This window comes from Myxine glutinosa, chromosome 10 (genome assembly GCF_964187855.1).
Source record: "Myxine glutinosa chromosome 10, kmMyxGlut1.1, whole genome shotgun sequence".
NCBI classification, from domain to species: domain Eukaryota; kingdom Metazoa; phylum Chordata; class Myxini; order Myxiniformes; family Myxinidae; genus Myxine; species Myxine glutinosa.
The window spans coordinates 26,966,176-26,981,728 of NC_136270.1; the positions used below are offsets into that span (position 1 = coordinate 26,966,176).

The window sequence follows — 15,553 nt, forward strand, 5'->3', positions numbered from 1 at the left end:
GGGAAAGACAGCACAGGGGGACCGTGAGGGAAAGACAGCACAGGGGGACCGTGAGGGAAAGACAGCACAGGGGGACCGTGAGGGAAAGACAGCACAGGGGGACCGTGAGGGAAAGACAGCACAGGGGGACCACGAGGGAAAGAAAGCACAGGGGGACCGCGAGGGAAAGACAGCACAGGGGGACCACGAGGGAAAGACAGCACAGGGGGACCACGAGGGAAAGACAGCACAGGGGGACCACGAGGGAAAGACAGCACAGGGGGACCGTGAGGGAAAGACAGCACAGGGGGACCGCGAGGGAAAGATAGCACAGGGGGACCACGAGGGAAAGACAGCACAGGGGGACCGTGAGGGAATGTCTTGATGTATATGTACGAACCACTGATCTCTATATTAACTGGAAAGGAGAGGATGCTCATTTTTGAAGCCATTGTCCACCATGTTTGTTCATTTGTTGGTGTATGCACGCAATATCGGAGGTAGCTAACACGCACGTCTCACAGACAGACGCGCGTGAACGCAGACAGACGCACACACACACACACAGACGAGCGCAGACAGACGCACACACACAGACACACATATACATACATGCGGGCAGACATACTCATTCACACACATACGCACGCACACAGGCAGGTGCACGCAGATAGACACGCTCAAGCGCAGACAGACACACGGACATACACACACACACACACACACACAGGCAGACACACTCATGCACACACACAGACGCACACACACAGGCAGGTACATGCAGATAGATGCTCGCGAGTGCAGACAGACAAGCACACACACACACACACACACACACACACACGCGCGCGCATACGCGCACACACAGATAGGTACATGCAGATAGACGCACGCGAACACAGACAGACGCACGCTGGAAGACTCGCTCACACACACATACGAGTGCAGACAGACGCATGCACACAGGCAGGTGCACACAGATAGACACGCGCGGGCACAGACAGATGCGCACACACATACACCCACACGCAGGCAGACACACTCATGCACACAGATGAACGCACAGACACACACACACACACACACACACACACACACACGCAGACTCGCTCACACACACCGACGAGCACAGACAGACACACGCACACACAGACGCACGCACACAGGCGGGTACACGCAGATAGATGCACGTGAGTGCAGACAGACAAGCGCGCGCGCGCGCGCGCACACACACACACACACACACACACACACACACACACACACACACACACACACACACACACACACACACACACAGAGTTTATCTATGAATGATATGTGCTTGTTGGGATTGGGTAACTATCAACAAGATGTTGATTTAAAAAAAACCCAAAAGAATGGAGTGAGAGAGAAAAGAGCGACAGATCAAATAGAAAGCAAACGTGCTCACATTAAGGATTAATATTTCACAAGAAAACACAAATAAAACCCTTTTGTTCCATTGTTAGTGGCTCACAAACTTAATTAAAATGCCCAGGCAACTAATCAACTGGAAATCAAGACACAAAGTTATCCTGCGTTAATGGCTCGGAGTAAACAATCAAATCCTGATTTTGATAAGAATTACAAATGTCAATAGGAATGTTTCATATCCCAGCAAGTTTGTGAAAGTCCATAACACTGGCATATAATACACGCAGTCACTGATCATTCCGAACCACAATCAAATTTGGCATCTGTTTTGCAACACGTGTCCCAATAAGAGCTTCTGTAGCTCGTTTGCAAAGACGGAGCAGTTTAATCGTGGTGTAGCAGGATGATGCCGTCTTCACCAGTATGTCATCGTCAGCTACCATTTATTGTCATCAACATCTGTACCTGATCGTCATCTACTGTTGTGTCCAACAATGTGTGAAGAATGGCAGTCGTCTTTCAGCAGGTAACTGCCGGTGCCATTCTTCACATTGCGTCTCATCAGGCGATGCTTATACGCACCTTGAAACTAACGAGCAGTCGTGTTGTTATTAAAGTTCCTCACATGCTCTCGGGGCAGGAAAAAAAAAAACACAGTTCCAAATGGTCCTGACTCAGCTTGTATATGAGATAGTAGTTCATAGGGGCATTTCGGGGCATCTACTAGTGTCGTGAAAATGGTGGTCACGCTTCTGATACAAGCAACAAATCACAGAAATCCTGTTTTCGGAAATCCTTCTTATAGCTTCGGCCCTTTTAGAGAAAGGACAGGAAAGAATAAGTAACTCTTATACCTCTATATGGTTAGACAGGATGCATATTGTTGCGGTTTTGGGAAACCACTAAAAAGTAATGGCAACCACCATACAGGTCCCTTAGAATAGTTATTTCATAGCAGACCATTAACTTAGTCCTTTTCCCTTATTTCGGGTTATTATGTCTTTATGCGTTGGGGAAAGGAAGGACAGGTCCTCCACTCATAAGGGATAATTTGCCAGTCAACGCACCTGGCTCAAAGGCACACCATGGTGTCCAGGCTCAGAAACCCACCAATCAGGTCCTGAATCATTTTGGGGGAACTTGTGGGGTGGAGTAATGAGCTCCACCAATAGGGAGCAAGGACACCTACAAGATTCCCCCCTCCCTCGACGAGGGTGAACAAAGGGATTGAACACGTTTTTGCACTCTCTTGGGCGTGGACTTTGTGACTCAGCACACGTGCATTCGCTCGCTCTGGCCATTCTCCCTCGGCCCACTCACCACGTGTCTGCAAGATTATTCGATTCTGGGCATGTCTCTCTCTGCCGGGTTCACTCAGCCTTTGCACGTGATTGCTCTCTTGGCCGGACTCTCCCTGCTCCCTCTCGCTGCACGTGGACACGGCAAAGAGGCCTTGAACTTGCTCGTTTTGCACGTGTTCATTGTTCTCCACTGGCTGCCGGACTGTCTTTTGGTGCACGTGTGCACGACCTTACCTGCCCAAATCCGTGATGATGATCGACCTCACTCTGCCATGCTGGGAGGTATCCAGAGCATTGTAGCCTTTGTGCTATCAGGTTTCCTACGTTTGTTTGTTCATTCCCCTTCCCTTCCCCCGTGAAAGTGTGCTGGGCCCATGTGGTGTTTATTTGTAGTAATCGTAATAAGGCGTAGAATAAGCTAAGTTCCTGCTTCTCGCCCCTTTTTCTTTCCTATTTAAATAATTACATTGTAAATATCTGTAAATAAATCAAATTGTTAAAACGTTTTCCTTTTCTCTCTGTCCGTGAATGTCTTTTCCTCCATTGATCCGCCATTGTTCGTACCCAGAGTAAAGATTGGCCGTAACGACATTACCATCACTCTGGTGGTTACCAACGGTTTTCGCTCGGCCATCTAAATTGGTGTACCGCCGGAGGGTTCGGTGTTCAGTAGCGGGATTCCTGTCCGAGCACCATAACGTGTTGGTACCGGGAATGGGATTTCGCTCCGTCCACCGCAACAATATTATTAGTAGCACATATAAAAAGAGCCGTGTCTTTTTATTATATTAGCACATATTAGCACATATGCATATTAGCACATATATTTAGCACATATTATAAAAAGAGCCGTGTCTGTCTGTTTGTCTGTTTGTTGTGTTATAACTTGAGAACAGATTTCAATAAATCCAACTACGGTTGATTTGGTTACTCCCCGGAATGTTTGTGATCCCCAAAAATTGTTGAATTTTTTTATTTTTATGGCTACATGGACACGAGTGTCAAAACTGCGAATGCCAACATTCGACGTTGGTTATCCCTGCACGGAGAGCAGGATCTCCCAAGAATCCTATTTTTTTTCTTCTCCCATATATTAGCCATCGCAGCAACGATTGTTATTTCTGTCAGCAAAGCGACAGGTCTTATATTCTCGTCTATATTATAAAAGGTAGCCGTGTTTGTCTGTCTGTCTGTCATGTTATAACCTGAGAACGGATTAACAGATTTCAATAAATCCAACTACCGTGGATTCGGGTAACTCCCAGGAATGTTTTTCATTCAAAAAATATACAGTATATATATTTTTTTATCTCCACGATCCAAAGTTGGTTATCTCTGCACGGAGAGAAGAGTCGCCCAAGAATCCTTTGTTAACTTGAGATTGGATTTCAATGAAACCACTCTCAGGAAGTAAACATAACCACGTATCCCTCTCCCTACAAAGATGTTTTATCCACCACGTTGATTCCAAATCCACGAAGCCAAATCATACCCATTTACATTATTTTTCTCCAAAATACAAATACATTTCCCAATACAAATTTATTTTTCTCCATTAACAAAATCTGTTTTTTTTTCACAATTACACAAAGATTGGTATTCCCATCAGCGAAGCGATAGGTCTTATATTCCAGTGTATACAAAATTCTAGTGTATATTTCTAGTGTATATTTTTCTAGTGTATAACGCCAGGGGGGTTGACTCAGCCTGTCATCCTTCCGAGGTCGGCAAATTGAGTACCAGTTCGCTGGTAATTCCCTGTTTGTCGTAAAAAGGTGACAAAAAGGGTTGGCGGCAGGAAGGGCATCCTGCCGTAAAACATTGCTTCAAAAAGGGGACCAAAAAACAACAACAACCACGGTCCCCGAAAAAGGCCAACCCCCGCTTGCGGGGAAAAATGGCCTCTAAAGGTGGTTTTATACAAAATGCAAAGGTAACCCCAAAACGAACTAGAGTGAAGTCGATGATGCGCCATCACAAATTCCCACGCCTCCTACCTAATGATAATCATGATTTTGAAGGTGATTGGTTACCCCCGAGCTAACTTACAATTGCTATTATAAGGGGGTTGGCACTTATCAAACCAAGATATTATAGTTTTGTATTTCTAAATAATTTTCTGAAATTTGTACAATTAGTTTTTCACTTGCAAGTTGCGGGATACGATGTGCAAATAAAGGTGGGAAAGGTCTGATTTAATGCAATTTAATTCCAGGCTAGAATCCTTTGTTAACTGAATCCAAATCAGACAACAAAAGGTGAAAATTTTGAAAGGGGGTGTGGACTTTCTATAGGCACTTTATGTATGTGTATATATATGTATGTAACTTTATTTATTTATATATATATACATATATATATATATATATATATATATATATATACAGTATATATATATATATATATATATATATATATATATATATATATATATATATATATACAGTATATATATATATATATATATATATATATATATATATATATATATATATATATATATATATATATATATATATATATATATATATATATATATATATATATATATATATATATAAATATATATATATATTGTTACGTGGTCCCCTCGGTGACTACCTGGTCTCGGTGACCCCCGGACCGTGAGAGGAACTTCGCCAGAAAGTGGTATTATATATGCGCTTTCGCAACGCAATCCCTATGAATTCCACCCAAGAGAAAACTGATTTTCAATGATATATTTCAATGGTAATGATACCATACAATTTCAATGATACAATCAAGGATATATTCCCCGAGCAATCCACCATCCACAATTCACACTCAACAATCAATCCCCTAGATGATTAAGATGGCCATCTTACATACGTGTGTCCCCTTTTGTACTCACGACCCCCTTTGGTCTCTGTCCCTCACAATGTCTCTGGGCCCCTCCTGACCAAGATGATGGTCGGCTTCGCCGCACTCGGGCGGTTGAACGAACCCCGGGTGGACGTTTTTCCACCGGGCAGGTATCGTACCGGGAACCACGGCTGCAGCCCCCTCCTGGCCACGCGAAGCGGGTACTGTAAAGCAGGCAAAAGCCACACGCCGCTTGCCACGCGTGTTAGGCCCCAACGTGCGACCCGTACGCGTCTTTGTAGACGGTGCCGCGAACGGTGCCAGACGCTGGGTCCCCCACGGCAGCTTGACGTGTCCACCGGGTAGGTACCCGTCCCGGTAACTCCTCTCGCCAGACGGGATTGGGAACGCCACTTTTCCACATGGCTCAATATCGATCCCACCTCTCGTCGGAGCGGGGCGAGGAAGAAGAATCCTCGTCGCTTCTCTCGACCTCGTGTCTTTCTTCTTCCGTTTCCGGTCTCTTTTTCCAGAAGGGCTCCTGACCCTCCAACCACAACAACCCTTAATCGACTACACATTGATAAGCAAAGACCTGAATAGTAATTCACATACATTCCCATAAATATGTAACAATATATATATATATATATATATATATATATATATATATATATATATATATACATATATATATATATATACATACATATCTGGAGGCAGAGTGCCGGGAGAAGGGTTGGCACGTTTCGTGTCAGCCATTTGAGGTGGGGTGTAGAGGGTATATTGGCAATTCCTTTTCTGCATTTCTTGCTGGGCTGGGAGTGTGTGGGACAGAAAGAAGGAGGATGTGTGACGAGGTGGCCCAGGTTGCCTTGAAAGGCTCATTTTGGATATGGAGGAAGTTTATGGAGGCACGTCGAACGGTGTAGGTTGGTTGTGTGTATTTTTTTTATTTTTTTTATTTTATTTTTTTTGTTACCATTATTACTTCTTATTTTGTGTATATGAGTGAGTGGGTGAGGGTGTGTGTTTTTGCATGAATTAATTTTTGCATGAGTGTGTTTTTGTGTGTTGAGTGGTGTATGATGTAAGTGTAGGTGGTTGTTTGGTTGGTGTTCTGTATGTATGTGTGTGTATGGGTGTGTATGTATGTGTATGAATGATCTGGTGTGTTTTGTTGGTGAGTGGTGAAGGGTGTAAAGGTGGGTGTTTGAGTGTTCCACCATGTTTGTTTGGTGCTGTGGATTCTGGATGTGGAGGTGTTGTTGTTGTTGTTGTTGTTCGCACTGGCTGGGGGTGGGGGTATGTACGCATCCAGATGCAGTTGCTGCATGTGGATGTGTACGTGCCCCTGCTGGCCCACCTTAGCTGACCGTATCGAGGTTGAAGGGCCGAAACGGGATGATGCTGAGGACCTCGACTGAGGACCCGGTCAGTGCGGCACACTTGTGACCAGGTGTGTTTTGAACTTATATATATATATATATATATATATATATATATATATATATATATATATATATATATATATATATATATATATATATATATGCTTATAGACTCCTATATGTTAGTAATAACAACGCTTACAATGTCAAACTGAAGTGCTTCCTTCGGTCACAGGTGCGAATTGTTTTTTGTTTTTCTAATACCCTGATTCCATGCAATATTAAGACATTGATATTTCAAGAAAATGATTTGCTTAAAAACTTTGCTAACCAATTTAATATTGTTACTACCGTGGTTTTAGACAATCCTGAAGAAATTATGAGAGCAGAAAACAATGTCCTCGCATCTACTCTGGAACAAGCTGAGGACCTCATTGAAAAAGGTTTGTAGAACACCGACTCACCAGACAGACTTCCATCGGCATCCGAATCAAGAAGTTTTTATTAGGTTTCCTCCACATACAATGTAAAGAAATACCTATTGTTATTACTATAGTTTATTCCCCCACTCTTCCCCGCCTCCTATTTCCAGGTCCAAAAACTTTAAAATAAATGTTCTCTGCAACCGTTGGTCCGATTGGCACACATATTTCACCAATTGATTCGCTAGACCTGTATAATTTTTTACTGCTAATTATGACATAGGTGTTACGTGCTCCTCCAGCCTGGTGTTGGCTTAGCGGCTAGGGTGCCAGCTTAGGATCCTAGGATCCTGGGTTCGAATCCCGGTCGATCGCTGAATTAATGCCAGGGGGGTTGATTCAGCCTGTCATCTTTCCGAGGTCGGCTAATTGAGTACCAGTTCACTGGTAATTCCCTGTGTGTCGTAAAAGGCGACAAACAGGGTTGGCGGTAGGAAGGGCATCCGGCCGTAAAACATTGCTTCAAAAAGGGGACCAACAAAAACAACAACAACCACGGTGCCCGAAAAAGGCCAACCCCCGCTTTGCGGGGGAAATGGCCTCTAAAGGTGGTTTTTGTTTTTGTTTTGTTTTTTTGTTACGTGCTCCTCCCCGACCCCCTGGTCACGGTGTACCTCCAAGCCTCGAGAGAAGTCACGGCAGAAAAATGTGTTATTCTGTGTGTCAAAGATCAATGGAGAAGCCACCCCAATTGTTACTCACAAACAAATATTGTATTAAGATCACACAAGAATAACAGTACAACAACAATAGTATTCAAAAGTACAATCAATATGTCCTATGATGGTACCATCAGTTTTGTAATATATAACTCACTGTGCTCCAAGTGAGTGTAACAAGAACATTCCCCAATGTCTCTTATTCCCGGCTTCAAGACGAAGTTGATTTGCTTCAGCGATCGCGAGAACGCTGTCCAATCGAGACCAGAATCCCATGCGGATGGCAAGGGCAGTCACACAGCCGAAGCTGTACAAAGGCGCCCTCAAGGTGACTGGGAAATCCAAAGGCGCCCTACAGGCGACTGAGAGATCACACCCTCGGGTATGGACGAATTAGCCTTCAAAAAGCCACGTCACACACACGCCCCAGATCGACGTCTGAATGCGGTGAGAATTGTCGAAAGGAAACGAAACCGCGAGCGAAGCACAAGTCCTGCACGAGTCAAAATGGCCGACGGCCTGGTCTCATGGCGCAACAGCACTGCGATGATTCTCTCCTGAATCAATAGCAAAACCTGACACGCAGGTTAATCCGTCACAGTGCTAACCACGCTGTCATAGGGATCCCTTTCATGGGAACCCCGAAAGTTCGCTAGTGACTGTTGTTCGCCAACATTCGCTCAGGACGAAGAAACGACTTGCTTCTTCTCCGACTTCACTCGTTCCACCCTTTTTCTTTCCCCTTCCGCTTCGTCGTCCAGTTCCGGTTTCATTTAAAACATTAACCTTTTTACCTTTTGACAACAATAACCGTCATTTCCCTCAAACCACAATAATAATAATGATACATGGAACCAGAAATGTTTCAAGTGGATGAAAACCACAACAACGGAAGTGATGAATCCGTAACACTTCCTCCCCCACCCCCCTCAAGAAAGAAAGTTTGAACATGGTGAAAACTTTCTTTGAAGGCAAAACTCTCCCAACAAACAAAAGTAAACTCACCCCCAAATCATCAATTCCCGTGAGCAACAATAATCAATATTTCCCAAAAGTAAAGCAGCAAAACTTCAAACAACCTACAGATATTTCCAACGTTAGCTCACTCTGGACAAAGCATCAGCAACGACATTGTCCCTGTCCTTTACATTCTCACTTTCCAAGTTGAACTCCTGCAAAGCCAAACTCCATCTCATCAACCTCTAATTTTATTTTTCATTTTTTGAATGAAGGTTAAGGGGGTGTGATCAAAAATCCAAAGTCAAGCAAATCTATAGCACTTTTTTAGGGAGGCCGAGCTGAGAGCCAGGTTTCATGGTGGTTGGGTGGTGAGGCCTGGAAGTATTCACTACATGGACGCCTTTAGGAACGTGGAGTTCACAGTTAATCCGTGTAGGAAAGTTCACTACATGGACGCCTTTAGGAACGTGGAGTTCACGGTTAATCCGTGTGGGAATCTTGGCTCGGCTGCTCCGCAGCATTCAGTGCTTCAACTCTTCCTAACTTTCATAATAATCATGGTTGGAACGCTTGTCGCTGTAGTCACGTGAATAGCGGTCTCCTTCTCGTCCACTACCCTGATAATCATCCCTTCGGGAGCTGCCGTAACTCTGGGAGCCTCCATAGTAATATCGACTGCGGCCACCACCAAAACTACTACTCCCACCCCGGGAGCCATCGCCACCCCTGAAACTACCTCCACGTTTTCCTCCTCTGTAGCCCCCTCGACGCCCATGGCCTGCCTTCTCTACTGTTATGGTCCGACCATGCAAATCCTTGCCATTCAAATCCTTTTCTGCATCTTTGGCATCCTTTGGGTTTTCAAACGTGACAAAGCCAAACCCTCTTGACTTTTGCGTCTCCCTGTCTTTTATTAGCAGCACTTCCAAAAGCGGTCCATATTTGCCAAAGACAGAGTCCAGAACATCTTCCCTTGTTTTGAAGTTCAGTCCACCTACAAAGAGCTTGCCAACATTGCCTCCATTCATGACTCGTGTGTGCTGACACTTATTTTCAGGGTACTTGACAAGACGCGTCTGTGCCAAGCGTGACGTCAGTACCTTCCTCTTCTCTTCATAGCGCTTCCTTCCCATAGCACGAGTCGCGGTACAGGATGGAAAGATACCCGGAATCTCCTGCTCTAACTGCGCGGCGTTATTTTTAGGCTTTTTAACAAACATCGGGTTACCAGAAACTTGACCACCGGCCAAATCATTCCCGATAACAAAAGATACTCCCTCTACAGGAAGAGTGGCTTGTAAACCTACGGTGACAGGTCCTGACACCAAATCAGACTGCAAATGGATGACATGAAGTGGGGCTTTAACATAGCCACCAACCCCCTGTAAACGAACACTAACACCAGTTAACTTGTTACGACTTTTACTTCCTCTAGACAGTCAAGTTCGCTCATCTTTTCGGCGCACCGGCACGAGCCGAGAACGGCCCGTGCAGGGGCTGATCCGAGGATCTCACCAAACCGTCCGATCGGTAGTAGCGACAGGCGGTGTGTACAAAGGGCAGGGACTTAATCAACGCGAGCTGATGACTCGCGCTTACTGGGAATTCCTCGTTCGTGGGACACTGTCTCAAGCCCCAGTCCCCATCACGGACGGGGCTCATCAGCCGGCGTTAGTTAGTGTTCTGGTGTTAGTGTTCTGGTGTTACTGGTGTAAACGAACACTAACACTAACACCAGAACACTAACACCAAATGGATGACATGAAGTGGGGCTTTAACATAGCCACCAACCCCCTGTAAACGAACACTAACACCAGTTGCCGTCTTCTCTGACAATGGCAAAATGCCCTCAAGCATCAAAGATTGATGTGCTCCTGTGTCCCTCAATACCCTAACAGGTCTTTGGTTAGTCAGGTTTCCATCCAGTGACACAAACCCGTCTGAAATAAAAGGTTTGTAACCCTCTTGAACAAGGTCGTTCTGTGATGCCGTAACTTTGGCATGGGAACCTTCACAAGGCACTGTCCTCCAAGGACGATTTCTCGCATTTGCCAATGCATTCGGAGTTGTACTAGTCTGACTCAGCTCCTGATTTTTCCTTTTCAGGGCGTAACATTGGGACATCAAATGCCCAGGTTTCTTGCAAAAAGCGCAAGTAGGCCCGGAGGAAAAACTCGTGGTCTGCCTCGAGCCCCCCGGAAGATAAGTCTGTCTTGGAACTGTAGTCTTCTGATCCCTAAAAGTCGTGGTATCAGATGTGTCCTCATGGTCATCTCTGGGCCGCCCCCATGAATCTTCGTTCTCCGCACCAGATGTACCATAACTCCCCTGGCGAACTCTAGGCGGGAAGTTAGGTTTGTGGAACTCCATCCTGTGTGTCAAGGCATAGTCATCTGCCACGGTTGCTGCCTCATACAACTCTGGTACCTTCTTTTCCTCCAGATGTACTTTAATGTCCTCGTGGACACACTGTTTGAATTCCTCCACCAAGATCAATTGTCGCAACAGTTCGAAGTCTTTCCCAATCCCCTTCGAGTCACACCACCGATCAAACATGGTTTCCTTCATTCTGGCAAACTCCACATGGGTCTCACTCTCTCTCTTCCTGGCATTCTGGAATTTTTGCTGGTAAGCTTCAGGGACCAATTCATAGGCTTTGAGAATGACTTTCTTCACTTCCTCATAATCTGTACATTTGTCAATCGGTAAAGCCGAATAGATATCTTGAGCTTTACCCACCAGAACACTTTGCACTAACATTGTCCAGGACCCCACAGGCCATTTTAGCATTTGAGCCACTTTCTCAAAGTGTAAAAAAAACTTGGCTACCTCTTTTTCATTGAAGGGTGGAACCAGCCTCACATGCCTACCAACATCCCAGGCGTTCTGACTGGTTGTCGAACTAGCCGGCATGGATGCTACCTCTCACCGTTCTCTCATTCATTCCAACTCCTTGAGTTTAAGTTCCCTCTGATAATCCAACAACTCGAACGTCGCATCGTTTAGGAGTTATGACGCTTTGAAGTATAAACTTTAAAACCTATCTCCTTCATTATTTTGGAAGATATCAAAGGGAAACTTCAGACTTAAGTTGCCCATGTCTGGAAGTTAAAACTTTATTTGGGAAGTAGCGATAAGTCACATGGTTTGGCCACAATGAATAAAATTGAACAACAATCTTAAAAACCTTATATCTCTTGAACCGCTGCATTGATTAACATGAAACCTTAATGTTATGTAGCTGTCATAAAGGTGAATAAGTTTTTAAAATTTCAACATGATTGGGTTGCACAGTCTGGAAGTTATTATTGTGTGAAGAAGAAACTCTCAATTTTTTATTTTCAGGCCATGTGAATGATTGTGCCGCTGCTATTTTTCGGATTTATTTCCTTTAAAAATCATTTTCTCTGCAGTTGTTGGACCGATTGACAGGAAATTTTCACCATACGAGCACCTCAGCCTGTAGAATCCTTTAATTGTAATTATGATATAGGTGACATGGTATGGGTGCCATCGTGTGGTGTGAAATAGTGTGGAATCTGTGTCCTTGTGGGTCGTGAGAGAAGATTGGGAATAAAAGAAAGGGGTCATTGGATTATGGCGCGATATGCAAATGAGGCGGTTCATCCTCCTCCAGCACTCGCAGAACCAAGCCTCCTATTAAATGAACACAGGGTGCGCTATTATTACCCACAATGAAAAGAGGAAGAACCTTCTCTACCCTTGCTCCAACGCATTATGACGTACTAACCCACTAGATAAGTTGAAGGGACTATTGTAATCTTGTCCTATGAAATAACTCCTTTAAGGGACCAACAGTGCATTCAGAAAGTATTCAGACCCCTGCACTTTTTCACATTTTGTTATGTTGCAGCCTTATGCTGAAATCGTTTAAATTCATTTTTTCCCTCATCAATCTCCACTCAATACCCCATAATGACAAAGAGAAAACGGGATTTTAGAACGTTTTGCAAATTTATTAAAAAAAAAAAACTGAAATATCACATTGACATAAGTATTCAGACCCTTTGCGATGACACTTGAAATTTAGCTCAGGTGCCTCCCATTTCTCTTGATCATCTTTGAGATGTTTCTACACCTTGATTGGAGTCAACCTGTGGTAAATTCAATTGATTGGACATGATTTGGAAAGGCACACACCTGTCTATATAAGGTCTCACAGCTGACAATGCATATCGGAGCAAAAACCAAGCCATGAGGTCGAAGGAACTGCCTGCGGAGCTCAGAGACAGGATTGTGTCGAGGCACAGATTTGGGGAAGCCTACAAAAAAATTTCTGCTGCATTGAAGGTTCCCAAGAGCACAGTGGCCTCCATAATTCTTAAATGGAAGAAGTTTGGAACAACCAGGACTCTTCCTAGAGCCCACAGTCTTATTTCTCACAGTCTGAGAGTCCTTGAGGTGCCTTTTTGCAAACTCCAAGCGGGCATTCATGTGTCTTTCACTGAGGAGAGGCTTCCGTCTAGCCACTCTGCCATAAAGCCCAGATCGGTGGAGTGTTGTGGTGAAGGTTGTCCTTCTGGAAGTTTCTCCCATCTCCACACAGGATCTCTGGAGCTCAGTCAGAATGACCTTCGGGTTCTTGGTCACCTCTCTTACCAAGGCCCTTCTCCCCTGATTGCTCAGTTTGGCCGGGCGGCCAGCTCGAGGAAGGGTCCTGGTTGTTCCAAACTTCTTCCATTTAAGAATTATGGAGGCCACTGTGCTCTTGGGAACCTCCAATTCAGCAGAATTTTTTTTGTAGGCTTCGCCAGATCTGTGCCTCGACACAATCCTGTCTCTGAGCTCTGCAGGCAGTTCCTTTGACATCATGACTTGGTTTTTGCTCCGATATGCATTGTCAGCTGTGAGACCATATATAGACAGGTGTGTGCCTTTCCAAATCATGTCCAATCAATTGAATTTACCACAGGTGGACTCCAATGAAGGTCTAGAAACATCTCAAAGATGATCAAGAGAAATGGGAGGCACCTGAGCTAAATTTCAAGTGTCATAGCAATGGGTGTGAATATTTATGTAAATGTGATGTTTCAGTTTTTTCTTTTTAATAAATTTGCAAAACTTTCTAAAATCCTGTTTTCTCTTTGTCATTATGGGGTATTGAGTGTAGATTGATGAGGGAAAAAATTAATTTAAACGATTTCAGCATAAGGCTGCAACATAACAAAATGTGAAAAAAGTGCAGGAGTCTGAATACTTTCTGAATGCACTGTATATGGTGGTTGCCATTGAACCTGAGCGGTTTCCCAAAACCGCAACAATACTTCTACCAAGTTGGGCAAAATCCCATCACTGGTTTGTTCACAAGTTATCATGGCAACAGGATTTTTACCGAACATGACCTTTGACCTTGTAACGCAAAAATATAATCAGTTCATGTTTAAATCATTATACATACCTGTACCAAGTTTGATTTAAATCCCTTTAGCTGTTCTCAAGTGATCACATTTTTACCTAACATGACCTCTGACCTTTGATCTGTTGATGCCATAATCCAATCAGTTCATCTTTGCATCATATATACTTATACCAAGTTTGTTCAAAATCACATCACTTGTTCACAAGTTTACACGGCAACATAATTGTTACTTAACATGACCTCTGACCTTTGGCCTTTGACCTCGTGACACCAAAATCTAATCAGTTCATCTTTACCTCATTATACATACCTGCACCAGGTTTGACTAAGATCCCTTCAGCTGTTAAATTATCGTGGTCACAAAATAATTGTAACTTAGCATGCAAACTTAGCAAAACCACCTCTGATCTTTGATCTTTGACCTGTTAACCCCAAAATCGAATCGGTTTATCTTTGCATCATAAAACTCGGTGTACAAAACATAAGGAACACCTGCTCTTTTCATGAAATAGACTGAGCAAGTGAATCCAGGTGAAAGCTATGATCCCTTATTGATTGCACCTGTTAAATCCACTTCAATCAGTGTCGATGAAGGGAAGGAGACCGGTTAAAGAAGGATTTTTAAGCCTTGAGACAATTGAGACATGGATTGTGTATGTGTACCATTCAGAGGGTGAATGGGCAAGACAAAAGATTTCAGTACCTTTGAACAGGTTATGGTAGTAGGTGCCATGACAATTGCCAAAAAGTGAACCATGACAATTACAATTACATATGGGCAGGGTACAGCCCGAAGTGGAGATCGGTTTCTGAGGTTTGAGACATGGAATGTAGGGACAATGACAGGGAGATCAGGAGAAGTGGTGGAAGTATTGGTCAGAAGAAGAGTGGACATGTGTTGTGTGCAAGAGACGAGATGGAAGGGAAGTGGTGTGAGAATGGTGAAGGGTAGGCAGGGACAGAAATACAAGTTTGTGTGGCAAGGATGCCCGGAGGGCGTGAATGGTGTTGGTGTCCTGTTTTCTGAGGAGTTTGTAGACAGTGTGGTGAGTGTGACGAGAGTGAGTGACTGGTTGATGATGGTGAAAATGATGATTGGAAAGCTCTTGGTGAACGTCATCTCAGGATATGCTCCGCAGGTTGGTCGGAGCGATGAAGAGGACAAGTTCTGGTGTGCGATAGA

The 15,553-nt window shown here is 44.2% G+C and overlaps 1 protein-coding gene across 4 annotated transcripts in view; it reads left to right on the plus strand.

Moving 5' to 3' along the window:
* The window catches only part of LOC137434311 (EP300-interacting inhibitor of differentiation 3), a 68,860-nt gene that overhangs the window by 2,040 nt on the left and 51,267 nt on the right, over positions 1–15,553 (plus strand). For all 4 annotated transcript variants that reach the window (XM_078785488.1, XM_078785486.1, XM_078785487.1 and 1 more), the window contains one exon: positions 7,252–7,332. In XM_078785488.1, coding sequence (XP_078641614.1) covers positions 7,252–7,332 — 81 coding nt within the window. The remainder of the gene's footprint in view (positions 1–7,251; positions 7,333–15,553) is intronic.